General features: G+C 37.4%; 2 protein-coding genes across 2 annotated transcripts; one reads left to right on the top strand and one right to left on the bottom strand.

Annotated features, from left to right (window-relative positions):
- The first annotated feature begins 3,292 nt into the window (after positions 1-3,292).
- On the top strand, positions 3,293-5,770 carry LOC134791093 (uncharacterized). Its single transcript, XM_063762123.1, has 3 exons — positions 3,293-3,611; positions 4,378-4,778; positions 4,998-5,770. Exons 2-3 carry the CDS (start codon positions 4,503-4,505, stop codon positions 5,181-5,183), a joined length of 462 nt encoding a protein of 153 aa, XP_063618193.1. The 5' UTR covers positions 3,293-3,611; positions 4,378-4,502; the 3' UTR covers positions 5,184-5,770.
- A 6,644-nt stretch (positions 5,771-12,414) lies between these two features.
- LOC134791092 (metallophosphoesterase 1 homolog) lies at positions 12,415-17,642 on the bottom strand. The gene is made up of 7 exons (XM_063762121.1): positions 17,352-17,642; positions 17,093-17,276; positions 16,604-16,745; positions 15,604-15,770; positions 15,116-15,198; positions 14,512-14,799; positions 12,415-12,655 (listed from the first exon to the last, which is right to left on the bottom strand). The coding sequence occupies exons 1-7, from the start codon at positions 17,475-17,477 to the stop codon at positions 12,497-12,499; spliced, it is 1,149 nt and encodes a 382-aa protein (XP_063618191.1). The 5' UTR covers positions 17,478-17,642; the 3' UTR covers positions 12,415-12,496.
- Between the last annotated feature and the right edge of the window lie 115 nt (positions 17,643-17,757).

Here is a 17,757-nt window from a genome sequence, read left to right as displayed (position 1 = left end):
ACTGATATCAATTAGCCAAAAAAGCAAAACGGTCCGACACAGATAATTTCATAGTCATTTAGATTTCCAAATTTGGTTACGATTGGTTAAGTTTTGGAGGAGGAAACAGAGGAGTACGAAACCTCGATTTTTGAGATTTTTACGCAGGATTTTTCGCCTTGTCCTTGTCGCACTACTTTTAGGTGCCGCTTCCGTTAGCGAGACGGGTATATTTACCTAAAATATTTAAAACTCAGCTCCTGTTTCGTCTTAATTTTTAATAGAAAATAAATTGCAAACAATCATTGTGATACAGTATGACTGAATGTGAATATGGTTTAAGTGAACTCCATATTTCACAAACATCACTAACACCTTACACCTACACTAAATACATTAAATAGTGCGTACATACCTACTTATACTGCCCTCCTAACTCAAAAACAAATGACGTTGAAAATGGAATTTTCAGATAAAGAATGTAAGGTATATGTTTGCATTAAATTTTTATTTGAGATACCGGTAAGTGACTTAGCAGGGCAGTATACTACCTACTAAAACATAACATGCGTTAGAATGTACAGTCAGAAGCAGAAGTTGCTAAGAGGGCGAAGTGTTCAAAATTACCTTGACGCTCTCTTATTCTCTTAACAATAAAGTCGCGTCAAGTTAATTTTGAACACTTCGCCCGCTTAGCAACTATTGCTGCTGACTGTAGTAAGTAATTGGAAATGTCTTTAATTTATTTTTCCTACGTAATGTTGTAAGTGTAACTAAGAAAAATAAACAAAACACGTCAATGACCTCATGCCATGAAATGGCATCGTACGATTTAATACGAAACGCCGAGCCCCATCTTGGGCCACAAATATTTTTCATTAATTACTTTATTATCTATAAGGAGCGTAACAAACGGCAGTGACGTACGCAATGTTTTGATTGCGATGGATTGACATGTTTTTATGCAATAAATCAATTGCAGAGATCGGTCAAAACAATGCTCGAAATTAATTCGACTGTTCTAGGAAAACAAATTACAAGTACATGGGAATGGTTTAAAAAAGAAAACCTCAAAGTTTTGATTATTTTAATCTCTATTCGGCAATAACTTTTACACACTTACTTAAATAAATAGTTATTAAATAAAAATAAAATAATAATATAATAATAGTTGTTAAATAGTTATTGACGACCGGTCTGGCCTAGTGGGTAGTGACCCTGCCTATGAAGCCGATGGTCCCAGGTTCGAATCCTGGTAAGGGCATTTATTTGTATGATGATACAGATATTTGTTCCTGAGTCATGGTTGTTTTCTATGTATTTAAGTATTTATATACATATTATATATATCGTTGTCTGAGTACCCACAACACAAGCCTTCTTGAGCTTACCGTGGGGCTTAGTCAATTTGTGTAAAACATGTCCTTATAATATTTATTTATTTATTTGTTTTACAAGGGGGCAAAGTTGTTATTTAACCGCTCGTGCTAATATTGATACCCGAGCAAGCGAAAGATTCCAAAATTGAACCACGAGCGTAGCGAGTGGTTTGAAAAATGGAATCTTGAGCGTTGCGAGGGTTTCAAAGCACAAGGGTTAAACAAAATTTGCCCCCGAGTGAAACACAAAATTTTTCACCACACCAACCCGAAGCAAATATTAAATGTAAAATATCAAACAAAATCCAACCAAATCAAATCCAAATGAATGTTAATAAATATTTATCATCCAAAATCATCATTTAAAAGTCAATTCTACCTGCAAACATAAGAAAACAACTCAAAATATGCATTTGATTACTTTGCCTCACATGTGAATAAAATGCAACTTTGCTATAAGTTTTTGAAGTGTAAAGTAAGCCCTTCCGAGCTGGAGTGGTAAAAAGAAATTGATACCTACGTTCATTAGTTACTAGACCGAGACAGTTCAGTTTAGTTAGTAACTGATTCAGAAAAATATTTGTATTTAACCTATATCCGTCATATCCGTGTATCTACCTATAACGAACGTTGTCGCGGCTTGTGGCTCTACCACGTCCTTCCACCTCATATGACCACCTCTACAAATTAACTCAGGATGTCCGATCCTTACCATGTAAGTAATTATTAGATACTGTTAAGTGATTCCTCAAAGGACGCCACTCAGCAGTCAATGCACAATTGCACATAAATGCCGACGCAGCCAACGTCGCGCCCGGTTCGCGAGCGCGCGTAGTAACTTTTCTACGTCATTGCGTCATCCGTCTCCATTGATGCCAATTAATGCACAATTCGATTTTTAGCTTTAAAATTAGAATGAAATCGCGAAAACAGTTTGCATCAGATGATCAGAATGTATAATAGGGAACAAGTTAGACTAGAATAACATGCGATTTATTTATTTTTTTATCTATCTCCGAATGGAAATTATCATGACGGTGGACTTCTTGGAAAACATACTTAATGGGGATTTTTAGCCGACTATTCCATACTCGATCTTTAGGAAAACTTTGATAGGAAGTGACGACACCTTGTTTATCCGAATATTTATTAATGATAAATAGATAAGAATAAGTTGACGTTAGATCACCGCGCGATCCGCGAGGGCGGGTTCGTTCACCGAATACGTCACGACCGACTAATGTATTTATGTCGTGTACAATACGAACACTACGCCTACATGTATATCAATAATCGAATTCCTCGAGTTACTGTAAAGATATGGAAGTTATCCTTTAACAAACGTAGATAAAATATGTATGTATGTACATAAGTATATTTCAGTAAAGCCAGTAGCCATTTGTTTCTCTAATATTGAAGCACCATTAACAGCCGATGTACTATTTCTAAACCACAAAGTCTTTCTAGTTCTGCTGCCGACTTTTAGATTGGTACGTACTGTAATCTCAGCTCACTATGATGCGATTCACAAGACATTGGTCTACACTACAATATTAATACTGAACGCTATCTAACTAAATATCCAAAAGAGCTATAGTGTACTCTGCCGTCAGTCCGTTTTTGATTGCCTGTAGGCCAAGCACATGATTGGCGCGACATTATCTCGCCGCGAGATAGACTACCCGTCTCTTTCTAACTGTATTAATTAAAGAGGGACGGGTAGTCTATCTAGCGGCGAGATACTGTCGCGCCAATCATGTGCTAGCCCGGCTGAAGCTCCTAATTAAACAATACTTAACAGTTAGCGTAATTCTATTATTACTAAAAACAATAATTATATGACATACTTCTAAATATTTCATAATAAATGCATTACAGTTGACTAATCAGCATTACAGGGGATGAAGCTGATACTATTCCGGCGGCGGCGGCGGGCGGCGCTAGAGAGGGCGGGCACGCGGCAAGATAACGGATTATTACATCAGATCGCGGCGCGTGCGCCTCTGCCGCCGCTACCTATATAAGCTGCGCGCCGCCCGCTCACACTCATTCACTGATCGCTACTGATAAATGACACGTCTATATTAACTGGTGGCAATGATCTACGCTCTCATGCATCATCCTGAATCTTGTGTAAATAAACAACCTGATTACGAACAGTGGTGGAAAAGTGACAATTGGTGCGACTGCCATTCTCCGCGCTTCGAGCAGCAACAGAGATAGCAAACGGATCGCAAGTGCATTGATTAGAAGGTAAATATTATGTTTACATAAACTGATTATTATAATATCATTCGATAAGGGTGCTGAGACTAGGTCAGGGTATTGATCTGCAATAAACATTAGATAATTATGTTACTGATTAGTTCACTGTATTAATCTAGATTTCAAAGGCTATTCCTACCTAGGTACTACAAAGTTTTCCATTTTATTCAGAATGAATAATTATAAGTCCAATTAAATACAGTTATTGTACATTCCATTCATTTTTTTAATGTGCAAAAAGTGCCTAATTTACTACTTACTAATGATAACGAAAGGTCAACCCCATGTCACAGAATTATCGTGAAGTTTCATTTGCGTCACTACTGATAATGTCAAACAGTAGGCATTGTTTCCGATAAAAAGCTCTTTTACCATTTTTATAGAAAAACTTCCTCAAATTATCATCTAATGATTGCCAAGAAATAGTGTTGCGAATTCCATGTCCGAGCATTAGCCGTGTAATTCTATACAAGTAACTGTATCCAGTAAAACGTAACTATTCACGCTCTGTTGCATTGAATAGGGCTGCCAATTGGATATATCTACATCTCTACTTATTTCCAACACTAAACATCTTACATTGCCAAACAAAAATGACATTTTAACAGTAAAGTTTATTAGAAATTCAATAAAAACTTTACTTGCATAGGTAACATACTTGTAAAGAATTTCTAACTCTTATACATTACAAATAGCCGACAACCCTAACATGAAGTGAAAATTGTACTTATAAGGTTTCTTAATTCTTTTACAGACAAGCGAGACACCGGTGTTCATTCGCATCTAGTCCGCCTGAAGACATCAACGCTTGAAAGCTTTAAAGACTCACGCAGAAATTTAAAGAAGTTTCTTTTGAAAGTTTAAAGAAGAAGAATCAACATGGCAACGGTGCAAACTGCTCCTGAAATGAGCCTTTCGTCCGCTCCGCTGGCCGTGCCGCAGAACAAAGATCTGGATCTGATGGCGCTCACTATGGCCGCACTGCGTCTGGTGAACCCCTGGGTGAAGGCCGAGCCCGAGGACTGGCAGGAGCCCCAGGAGGAGCCGAAAGACCGCCTCATCACCCTCGCGGAGGTCAGCCAGCACGACACCCCGCGTGATTGTTGGGTCGTCATCTACGACCGCGTCTACGACATCACTACCTTCATTGATGAGGTGAGTTTCAACTTCAGTCATTATTGCAAGACTTAAAATTAAAACTATGTTTAGAACCCTATTTGTTTCGGCAGTCTGCGGATTTCATTCAAATCTCCAGTTGCGTTTATTTTAGCGGAAGTGACAAGCAACTATTCCAGCTTCAACCATTTGCCATGTTTATTATGATGATATTAGATAGCAGTTACAGTTACATAACGTTTTCTCTCCTTGTTGCAGCATCCCGGTGGAGGCGACATAATGCTCGAGTACGCTGGCCAAGACGCCAGCACGGCGTTCCGCAGTTCCGGGCATTCGCGCATGGCCGCCAAGGCGCTAGACCGGTTCCTCATCGGCGAGCTGCCGATGAGCGAGCGCATGTACCGCCGCCCTGGAGGCATCCGCCTCAGCGACATACCGGACTAAACATACCTACGTCGGATCTACATCAGCCGTTAGTCACAACTGCCTCGACTAATCAAGATCGATCGCAGATACTCCTTTTTCAACCGGGACAGAGCGAGAAATTTCTTTTCATCGGCTTCTCATCTCGTATGAAAAACCCCTATAAAGGAGGCGTTGGAATTTACCGCCAAACGTTTGTGCATTATCTAGTTCAAAGTACGGTTGAATGTAGGATGTAATGACAAAAGTTAAGGTTAAACAATTAATATAATACACAGGCTATTTACTTATCGCCTTGTAACAAATTTATAGCTGTTAATTATTATAATATTAACCTTTCACTATACAGACAGCATATTAAATAACATGATAAGAGTGGCTTTGAGGATAGAGGCCCTTAGAGACATGAATCTGCCTGCTGGTCTGCCTGTATGTGATTGTCAGTAAGATATTTTTTAAGTATTGAATTTAAGTGATTGCATTTATTTACTTTAAATTAGTTTAGTAGAATCCCCTTTAATTTGTATTCAGTATTATTTCAGTTACATTTAGTCGACTGTTAACTTTTTCTTGCATTTATTCTTTATTTTATTTGTAGCCTTCTGTTTCAAGTTCCTATTAGATTTAATAATTATAATAAACTTTACTATATTTAATAATACAGTTTTATTTCTACATCACTTTCCTGGTAGTTATACTTGCATTTTTAAGTAGTCTTGATTGTTTCTTAAGATATGTTCCTAAAATTCGGAACACAACTCGGGACCTTAAAAAAATCAATTATAAATAAATACTATAGGACAATTTTACACAGATCGACTTAGTCCCACAGTAAGCTCAATAAGGCTTGCGTTGTGGGTACTAGACGACGATATATCGTCAGGTGACAAGCAAAAGTCACTAATTACTAAAAAAAATTTTAACAAAAATCGACCTTCTTTTAGTACTAACATGGTTCACTATGGCTATGAACTTGTGGTGGTACTTAGTGACTTTTGCTTGTCACCCGACGAATTATATAATATACACACATGTATAAATACTTATATACCTACATAAAAAACATCCATAACTCAGGAACAAATATTTGTGATAAACACACAAATAAATGCCCTTACCGGGATTAGAACTCGGGACCTCCTGCTTCGTAGGCAGGGTCACTACCGACTAGGCTAGGAGGCCGTTAATTATATATAGGTATATCCAGGTGATGCTACGGGCATTGGACTTTCAAGTACTACCTAAGTTACAGTCCACCATAGAAGGAAAAAAATATTAATCCGACTATCGGTTAACTTTCTCTCTCCCTCTTTTCCTTCGCATTATGATTGAGGATCGTTCACAATCACTGGATAGTTTGTCTTCCAAGTATGCTTAATCTCATGTTTATGTCAATCAGTCCATCCTTTAGGAGACTGATAGCTACGCTTATTGTCCTCTGTATGCCCAACCACTTAAAATTTTCCAGGATTTCTCCTACGTAATGTACTACCTATCTACTTGTGTGATAATGAGGACAAAAGGGTTTAAAATTCAAGTGAAAGGATTGTCTCGTGGGCTCCACTAGTCTTCTCGTGTCGTCCTTGCAAGACCGAAGTGATCCAATAAGTGTTCCGTGAACAAAGTTTTGCACGGAACACTAAAAACCCGCTAATAGTATGTCGGGCTATACTCAGTAGGATTCCGCACTTCTGTAGTTGCCCGTCCGTCACAATAGGCGGATTTAAAAAGGGATTTTTACAGATACGTTGAACAGTCAACTGGGGTGAATAGGGATGGCTGGGGTGAATAGGGACAGAACTTAAAATGTGATTTACCGGACAATTTCTTAATAACTACCCACACAAATTGTATGATACCAAATCTACTATTATATTCGATCGAATGATACAATTTGTGTGGGTATATTTTATGAAATTGTCAGGTAAATAACATTCTAAATTTTGTCCCTATTCACCCCAGCCATCCCTATTTACCCCGGTTGACGGTATTTTCGCAGCACTTACGTAAGTAAGTAGACAAATGTATTTCAGTTTTTGACAACGTTTTAAATAGTAATATCTACGGGAGCCTAAAGGTGGCCACTGACGAGCCATCCAACAGTCCAAATAGCGTGGCTGCAATCCAAAATCGGTCCGTGAATGTAAAACGTACAATGTTTAATATTAGGATGCCGTCCATTTGGATGAAACCATTGTAACGGCATCCATTTGGAAGGCTCGTCAGTGGCCTGCTTAAAAATTAAGGAAGCGGGCAAGCGATATGAGGCTCAATTATTACAATCAAACAAAGAAGTTCGGCAAATTGAACTTTTTACGGCGTTAAACAAGATAATAAGATTCACAACACAAACGAGTACCGTTATAATTATGTAACGCCACCTATGGGGTCATCCATTAATTACGTCACACGAATTTCTAGGTTTTTTGACCCCTCCCCCCCCCCCCTTGTCACACTTGGTCACATTTGGCAAACCCCTCCCCCCTAGTGTGACGTCACATTTTTTCTACGAAATCGCCAAATCGAATTAAGTAAGTACCTAAGTATTATTAATATTTTATCAAAATATTTTTGACGATATAAATATTAGTAATTTTATAACCCAAAACTGCTTAGGAAAGAAAATTAAAAGAATAAAAACGATTACTTATCGTTTTAAAAACTTGTTATTTAAATGTACAGCGAATAAAATAATTTAAAAAAAAAATTCGGTTACTGATGAAGTTAAAGTGACGTCACAAAGTTTGTGTCTCCCCCCTCCCCCATGTCACAATATGTCACATTTTCTTGACCCCCTCCCTCCCCCTAAACGTGTGACGTAATTAATGGATGACCCCTATCGATATAAATGATATATCAACTAAAACGGCTAATATAGACTTTATTACATTGTTATATGGCTAGCAGTTCAACAAGCCTATTTTGTACATATGTATCTTTACTTTTCTAGCAATATAAGTAGGTACATTACGTTTATCCGAAAAGTTAAATATTCAGATGACCGATTGGGGTATACTTAATAAATTATATTGAGGAGGTTGCACTTGCTGGTTTCTATACTAGCCTACACAGCTACACATAATTTTATGCTTAGCTGCCAGACGGTCTGTCGCGGGCGACGTGTTCAAAATGATCTGAACATAACTTAATTTTCGGGAGAATATGTAGAGTTTGTTAAAAATATTTAAACTTCTGGCCCGTCTAACTTATGTTAGTACCTAACTACCTAGTGTAGTAAGATAAAAGGATGATTTTTTAATGGGGCACTGAGGGCAGCTACCTACCTACCTAGTCCCATGCTGCTACGCGAAAATGGTCTAACTAAGGAAACATTCCCAAACTTTTGACTATTAACGATGATTTACAATTTTACACATCTTGGAAAACATATACAGTCCTCTGTCTGTCTGATTTTGTCTCTACTAAATCGTATTTTTTTATGCCAATCGAATCCATCGGTCCAGGATCAAAAGCTTCTTAGAGACCAACCAAGGTTAGGCCACGAGAAAAGCAACAATAAAAGGAAGAAAATTCTGAAAACTATTTGTCGGCAGACGTTTTAGATAGCTGTGTTCCGATGTAAGTGACCGCGACTGTACGCGATATTAACTAAGTGACAGTTCATGGTCACAACGATAACTCGTTTCCAAAGTTCGTTATGCATGTACCTTCAAATCAACCTATGATAAACCGATATGTAAAATAATTATATCACTAAGAGAACGCGAAGTGTTAAGTAATTTCGGCCTTTTTTATTTTTGATGAGCGTAAACTGGATTTTTATGAAACTTCGGTGACAAACAACATCTCGCCTGGTGGTAAGTGGTCACCATAGCCTATCGACGCCTGCATTTCCAGGGAATGTAAATGCGCGTTCCGACCTTTGAAACCTAGACACTCCATTTTGAAGAACATATAATAATACAATACATATATAGTTCATCGAAAAAGCTACTTCATTTTACAGCCCGTAGATTTATACCATTTCGCGAAAATGTCGTCAAATACTCGCTTGCTTACATCAGTTTACTCTGTGTAATGCTTTATGTCACTGTAGGTTCGACATATCAGTAAAAGGTGCCAGTCATTTGTTTACTTTCCATATTATAATTTAATCTCATGAGGTATGTTGGGTCATCTTAATCAAAACCAAAAAGATCCGACTTAAGTAAATGTTTATTGTTTTATGTTTAAATACTTAAATAAAGATAACTAATATAATATTACCTTGTTTTTCTGCTACACCTTCTTCCCCGACCTGTAACCAAGCGAGATTATCTTTTAATAGAGACATTGACACGTGTTCATATTTATAACAATATGTTGTTTAATGATACTAATTAAACAAAAAAAGTGACACTGTAAAATAAAATGAAACATATGTAGTTAAGACAGCTGTTTTTCCTCAAGCCAAGACACTAGGAACCGTTATATTATAGTTTTGCCATATTCGTCTATCTGTCTGTCGGTCCGTCCGAGGCTTTGCTCCGTGATCATGCTAGAAAAAAAATATGTTACCGCCCCTCCCTACATGTATAGTGGGGATGTTTCTTTTTTCGCTTCGACCGTATGGTTTGGTGTATCGCTGAATCCAAAAAATAGGGAAAAAATTGTGAAAATAGAGCTTAACAAAGTGACATTCAAGAAAAACTATAGCGAACATGATCAGTTAAGCCGTTTTCGAGTTATCACAAAGCGCTGCGAAGGTAAGTACACCGTTTTACTTGTAATGTACATGATACTTATTAACTAACTACGGTACGGGTAACTAACGGAACCCTACATTGAGCATGTCCCAACATGCTCTTGGTCGGTTTTTACTTTTGTTTTGATTTAACGGAGTTGCGTCACATATAGAAACTTTATCTTCATAAAAATATAGTAAAATGAAATGGCATTAACGTCAACATGCGTCAACATAGCATGTTAATACGCATATTCACTCCAACATTTTGTCAACATCCCTAATACGTGTTGTTGGCTTGGCACTGATTCTAGACCCTATATTGTAAGTTCATCCCTTATCTACGACTAAGGCATAACATAAACACATAATATTATTATGTGCCGCTCGAAAGACGTTGCTATGCAAATATCAATCAGACGATGTCGACCGTTAGACTTAAACTCGAATGGGCAACTTTAACTTTTTCTGACTTTCAGAAAACCTTGTGCACTAATCTAATATTTTTTTAAATCTGTCCTTATTTGCAACCGCGCGATTTAGTTCTGTTTATTTTGATATTTAACGATTGTCCCAATATTAGTCACTGTTCCATCAGTTCTCACTTTTAATAGGTGACAGACAGTGGAATTATAGTGTCAGCCATTGGTCATAACTAGTCATAAGTGAAAAAATAGGACCACGCTATAACTTGGATTTCATAGAAAGTATGTTTGTTATAAATGTATAGAAACCACAATCACAGTTGCCAGGGCATAAAATTTCCTTATCAAAACCAAATAAGAAAAATACTCTAAACAACCATGATGTCACCACATAACGTCCGATAAGTCAGAAAAACATGTATGTTTGAAAAGTGCTTACTTATCAATTATCTTAGTTGCTAAGTCAGATTCCTCATAAGATTTCAGGAAAACAAAAAACAATTAATACAATCATGTGTGAGAAGGACTCGCAGTGTTCTGTACAGATACGGTCATAAAAGTATTGTTTGTAGGACGGTTTCATAGTAAAAAGCAATAAAACTAACTACAATAGCATTTTTATTCAGAAAGGTGTTAAGTCGCAATACATCTCTGTATTGAATTTAGACCTAAAGAAGGTTATATTGAAAACCGTAACCAAGTGGACCAAAAATTTTGGGGCCACTTTTTTTCTCAGTAAAATGGAAAAAGCTCGTGATTCTGGTTAGAAATTACTTATATAAAAAAAAAAACATTTTCACAATTTGTTAACAAACCGCTAGCTTAGTGCTGCACTCTGGCGGCAGAACATTGCAGTAATACCCCCTATTCTAACACAAACATTTTTGATACAACTTTAAATAGAAATGCCCAAAACCGGATTCGTGGTGGTGGTGGACTAAAATCCCACCCACCAATGATTGCCATCTACAACAAGTACAACAACCTCATTTAGGCGGTATACACCCACTTGCCAGAATTTCATTTGCCATAATAGTCAACAGCCATTATATTGTTTCCCATAATTACATATGCAATACTTATTGTTTACTATATTAGTCACGTGCCAGAAACTTTGTTTCCCATAAAATCAATTTAAATAATATCATTTGTCATCATCATTGTAAGCCATAATTATCACTAGCCATAATATATTTTTTTTACAGAAACCAAATGCTACTAGAAAAATGGGTTAGGTTAGGTTTGAACTGCGACCCTTACAGAAAAGTAATGCTAATGGAAAAGTGGGTTAGGTTAGGTTTGAACTGCGACCCTTACAGAAACCAAATGCTACTAGAAAAATGGGTTAGGTTAGGTTAGAACTGCGACCCTTACAGAAAAGAAATGCTATTGGAAAAGTGGGTTAGGTTAGGTTTGAACTGCACCCCACACAGAAAATAAATGCTACTAGAAAAGTAGGTTAGGTTAGGTTTAAACTGCGACCCTTACAGAAAAGAAATGCTATCAGAAAAATGGGTTAGGTTAGGTTTGAACTGCGACCCTTACAGAAAAGAAATACTACTGGAAAAGTGGGTTAGGTTAGGTTTGAACTGCACCCCACACAGAAAATAAATGCTACTAGAAAAGTAGGTTAGGTTAGGTTTGACCCTTACAGAAACCAAATGCTACTAGAAAAATGGGTTAGGTTAGGTTTGAACTGCGACCCTTACAGAAAAGAAATACTACTGGAAAAGTGGGTTAGGTGAGGTTTAAATATTCTATTAAATAATATTATTACAATTAATAATATGGACAACAACACGTATGGCACTCGTACGTTCTGGAATCTAATAATCGGGTAAACAAAGAGTATGTCACATCATTTTTATGGTAAACAAACAATTCGGGCAAATGAAATTCGGGCAAATAAAATTCGGGCATATGAGTATTATTTTATATAATTTTCGGACAAACAATAGACAACCCATTTAGGCAGCAATTGTAGCTTTTCTACAAAATAGCCTTATTCCGCCAGCAGTGGTGCATTATTGCCTACCTACACAAATAGCAGCGAATGACAGGTGAGTGCCCTTTTTAGTGCCAATAATTTAATAGTTTTCCACATAAATGGCATCTTACATTTAGGCTACAAAATAGATGACCCTGCGAAATTATCAGTAATCGGAAATGAAGAACCAAATGCGTAAGGAAACCTAGAAAAACTTAATCATTTCTTTAAATGAAACTTACAAATGCTTATTATAGTTGAAGTCTTTTCGCCTGGTATTGGAGTATCTCAGGTACAGTAGGAGCGCAGCGAGGAGTGTTACCGCGGTGACCTGAAGTGTCCATTCGCGCGGCAACTCGCACTTGGACACCCGAGCCTCGTCGGGGCTGATGGTCACCTGCATTATAAAACAAACCTTAACAACCTTATCTAACGAGAGAGCGAAGCGAAATTATTACATTCAACTTCGACCAGTGGTAATACATATATGGGAGCGCCATACTTGATGTCCAAATTACAGTAGGTAGACGGACGCTACATTCTTGATACATGAATCTCATTTAAGCACATTAACTTCAATCAATGTAGGTACGTCATCTAAAAAAGTACCTAAATGACGTCAAATAATTAACTACTGCCACAGTTCAAAAATACTGCTGATTTTATAATTAGGTACTCGTTTGTTAGGTACATTTGAAATGAATTTGAATTGATGAGATCATATGCTAAAGAGCAAATAAAGATATAAATTAATTCACATTCTCATCAATTAAACAGGTATATGAATACATAGGTTATGTACTTATATGACTCCTGTAGGTTATCTGAACAACTTTTCCCAAACCCGACTTCGCGTAAATGATTTTGATGAATTAGAATAATTTCCTTGTATTATGCAATACATGAAACTACTATTCACGTTATGAAATGAGCGATTCACATGAGAAAAGCAATTAAAATTAAAGTTATATTGTCATTTCATTACTAAATTACGATAACTGAGGTACAACGATTGATAACGATGAGAAGGCGTTAAGTCACGTAACTCGTAAAATCTCATGAAGTTCTAGATAATGTGTTTTTATTGATATTATAAACAAATGGCGTCATAAAAGTGTAACGGTGCGTGTAACGAAACGTTACACTATCAACCTTCATACTATTTCTGGCACCATACAAATTCTAAATTCCCTTTTCAAATTCAAATCCTACTCCAAATTCCATTCAATTATTTTATTTTCAGTTCGATCCACTTTGATCGATAAACACAGTTTTATTTTAACCGACTGTACTTCTTACATAGTTTTCTAAGTTCTATTTTATTGCAAATGTGATCCAAACAGTTAATACAATATGAAAAGTGCACTGGTCACTGCAGTGAACAGTGCGCACGATTACCTATTGCCAAGCCCAACTCCAGATAAACCCACACCAGATAAAGGCACATTAATTGTAAGTTTTTGTAATATCTAAGTAATTTACGAAAGTGTTTTATACATGTGTGTAACTGCATCGCAGGGCTAACCCTTGGCCTGTATATTGTTACAGGTGCCTTTTTATTTCAATTAATAAATACCCACTCGTCCTGGATCCTGCCTTTGATTTACCATCATCGGCATCATCCCATGTGAGGCTCCATCACCTGCCCCCTCACAAAAAGCCTTCATATCAGACATTAGGTATAGGTCTCGTAGCATAACCAAGATGACCTACAGTGACCATCCGACTGCTATCTATTAGAATTACTTACCTACTACAATGGGTATAGCACATAGTTCATAGAACGGAGTCTGTGGGTGTGGACTATTTAGAAGAATATTTGCAATACCCTTTTTAGGGTGGCATGTGTTCCTATAATTCAATTGTAACAACTATGTACCATGGTTCGTAATAAATGATTTATGAATTTTATGATAATTACTAAAAAGACACAAGAACTCACACAAGATGTACCCACCTACTGACAGTTTGGGGATACGTAATGGTCGTCTTTGTAATAGGCAGCTAGAAACGAGTAGCGTTTGTTCTTCGCGGGCGGACGACTGTTTTCTCTTGCTTAGTAAAAGTTTTCGCGGGTAGTGTGAAACACACTACCCAAAAAAACTAGCCGAAAACGTATGACGTGATTAATGGATGCTCCCCAAGTAATTTTATGTGTAAGGGCGCGTATTTTGCGTAAGCGCACCAAGTGCGAGCCGCGGTTGCATACTTTCCACTAAATTAAAATTGTGAAGACAACTCCATAAAACTTACCAAGTAATATTTAGGATCCAATCTATTCCTCCACGAGAACGAGGGAACAGTGTATTCCACAAACTCGATCTTGTGATCCGGCGTAGGTACGAAGCTGTGCCGAAGCGCGCAACTATGATGCGTATGAGCACCGAACGCGAGCCGCGGGTGCAGACTCTCCACTAAATACTCCGTGGATTCCTTCGACAGGCAATCCCTTCGTTCGATGAACAGGCTGTCCCTCTCTGGTAAGGGAGCAGCGTCGGGCTCCGTGCATTGGCTGTCGGATGCCCTGTATAGGGGGAAGTGCTGAAAATATAAACTGTGATTAACCTTTCGGGGCGCACTGTTTTCATGCATTTCAAAAAAAAATGCGATAGGATATTATATTTGAAATTGAGCATAAAAGTGTTGTAATAAGTATGACAGTGTGCCTACGGTATGCTTCTTTCTCTCGACACTATAATTAATTCTCAGCTTGTTTTACGCGTCGTGTTATTAGGTAGACACCTACTTATTTAATTAGATATTCTATCTAGTAAAGCCCAGCCAGAATAAAGTTTGAAGTATAAAAGATGTGTTTAGTAATAACATATATAATAAATAATAATAATATAACATATACCTGAATCAATATGGGTCTACTGTACTTTTCTAGTTTCTTCTTCCCTTTGCATAATTTTGACCCACTGCTGCACTTGAGGATATCTGTAAGCACCAAAGATTGCTTTACTTAGAAAGCTACATATCATGATGTCATTTATAAAATATAGCTCATCCTTGATCCTGTAATAATTAAGATCCTAGTATTTTTTTACCTAGCCCAAAGTTTAGGCTGCGTTTCCACCAGAGATGTGCGAGGATGCGTAGCGAGGGTTGTGTTTGTTAAGAACCAATAGAGAATAGACGACCAGAGCTGCACTGAGCGAGGATAGGTAAATAAAGAGATTCTATTGGTTCTTAACGGGCACATCCCTCGCCACGCATCCTCGTACATCTCTGCTTGTGGTACTATACTAAACTTACTAGGAGAGTCTATTACTTGTATCATCCAAACGAACTATTTAACCAAATAAATACATTTTCATTTACATTTTCAAGGCTGCCTAGTACCTGCGATGTCATGTATCTCAGCGTCGGCACGTGCGCACAGCTCGCAGCCGTCGCCCTGCAGCGCCATGGAGTTGAGCAACACGAAGTGCGCGCCGCGCACGCTCAGCAGGCGCACGGGCGGCGCGCGCATGCGCCGCTCCCAGCGCCCTGAGAGTTGTGGAGTTATTCTGCCAACACATTATTTTTTTTGAGTTTTAACTCATAATAAATTTAAAGGTGGAAAAATTTACTGTCCTGGGTGAGACTTCAACTCACGACCACTGTATCACTAGCCCAGTGATCTGCCATCTGAACTACCAAGACCTCATCCACCCATCCCACCACCACCACACCACCATCCCACAACAGTATACTAAGCTTAATAGCATTGTTCACAGACGTTTCTGTTTGATACAAAATTAATTTACTTTTTAATATTTAAAATGCAAGTGCACACCAAATGCGTATGCAGCACATTTTCCTTAACACCACACAGCCTAGAGCCACAAAGGGTTGCAGTGTCAGGAAATAAGGAGAGTAAACAGATTTGAGTTTTGCTGTGCACTGTGACATATAAATTCGAAATCACGCCAATATATTAATAGCATTTCACACTGGAGCTTTGTGTGCTAAGATTGGAACTATTTTCTTATATCTACAAAAGTATGGTGACTGTACCCTATTCAAATTTAAAAAACTGCACAATTAGATTACAGTAAGAAACTACCAATAAAAATCATACAGCCTACTTTTAAATATATTGCAGGTCTCATAAACATACAGGAAAAGTAGGGGTATATAAATATCAACTTTTTAAATAATGTATTAACAATATTTCAGTGCCAAGCGCCCCATTTTCAATACAAAATGATCCCGACTATTGGGCTTGGCACTGAAAGTGTTAATAATGTTAAATTGGTCAGAAAACAGACACAATTAGGTACCTATTGCCTACCTTATATTAGCTTTACCTTATATTAGGTATCTAGTAACAAACACAAGTACTTAAGATGATACATACTTGTAATGAAACCCAACATCATGATTTCCCGCAACAGCATACAAAGATGTCCCATCAGGAACTTTAAATAATTCATGAAATCTTTGCACATATTCATTGAAGTCCTTTTCTGAACACTTATCACCTTCATCAAACAGATCACCTGAAATTAAATGCATAGGTCCAATCTAGTCTAATTGATATAGGTAGGTACCTATATTATAGAAAAAATATATGGACATATTAGGTGTAGGTATATATAGATGGTCAAGCAAATCTTGTCAGTAGAAAAAGGCCCGAAATTCAATTTTTCTATGAGACGATATCCCAATCGCGCCTACATTTTTCAAATTTGCCGCCTTTTTCTACTGACAACATACTGACAAGATCTGCTTGACCAACTATACATACCTAAATTGTGATTAAAAAAAAATGAAACAAGATGCGTATTAGCAAAAATTAAAAAAATAATAATCATAAGTAAAATAAAATATTAAGTTAATTGCCTACCTAAAACAAACACAATTTCTGGCCTATGTAAGGTCATAGCAGTTTGAAAGGCGCGATGCATCTGCCATTCCCGTCGCCATTTATCCAACCAGTGCGCATTGCGACCCAGCAGGTGCGGATCAGCAAATATCATGGCATATACTGGCTGGACATTAGACATTTTGTCTAACGTAGGAAAGCCGCACTGAAAAAGGAGAAATTACCTAGTACACTAGCAAATAACATGAGGTAAACCAACACAAGAGTAATAATCGAGTACCTGAATTTGAACTACATAATATATGAGATATTCACAATAAACGTAAATAAACAACAGTCCTGCTAAAAGCCGGGGTAAAGTATTGATAAACAACGACTGTCTTAACTTTCGGAAACCCAAAGCCATAGCCTAGTAAAGTAATTCTTAGTATCGGGATAATTCATACGCACGTAAAACCTTGTGTTTATACATTAAAAACATTTTATTTCTTAACATATAAGTCCACGAAGCTATGAGCCCAAAATTAACGATCGAAATGGTTTTGACGTTTATTACGCGTATTTCACTCGGTCTCCAGCCAGTAACCACCAAGAAGCAATAGGGAGCGCTATTCATCGCCAACAAGCGCTTCAAGTTCAGTGTTATTGCACTACGTTAGACGGGTTTAAAAAAAGCTTCCTTGGAC

The sequence above is a fragment of the Cydia splendana genome, chromosome 5, assembly GCF_910591565.1.
Source record: "Cydia splendana chromosome 5, ilCydSple1.2, whole genome shotgun sequence".
NCBI classification, from domain to species: domain Eukaryota; kingdom Metazoa; phylum Arthropoda; class Insecta; order Lepidoptera; family Tortricidae; genus Cydia; species Cydia splendana.
The sequence above is the reverse complement of the archived record's forward strand: the minus strand, read 5'-3'. Positions and strand labels throughout refer to the sequence as shown.

Coding starts and splice junctions, on each gene's coding strand:
- LOC134791092 (XM_063762121.1), bottom strand. CDS start 17,477: ATGGCTTTGGGTTTCCGAAAGTTAAGACAGTCGTTGTTTATCAATACT. Junction 17,277..17,351: donor ATTATGTAGTTCAAATTCAG/GTACTCGATTAT, acceptor CTCCTTTTTCAG/TGCGGCTTTCCTACGTTAGA. Junction 14,800..15,115: donor GTAGACCCATATTGATTCAG/GTATATGTTATA, acceptor TTATATTTTCAG/CACTTCCCCCTATACAGGGC.
- LOC134791093 (XM_063762123.1), top strand. CDS start 4,503: ATGGCAACGGTGCAAACTGCTCCTGAAATGAGCCTTTCGTCCGCTCCG. Junction 4,779..4,997: donor TCACTACCTTCATTGATGAG/GTGAGTTTCAAC, acceptor TCCTTGTTGCAG/CATCCCGGTGGAGGCGACAT.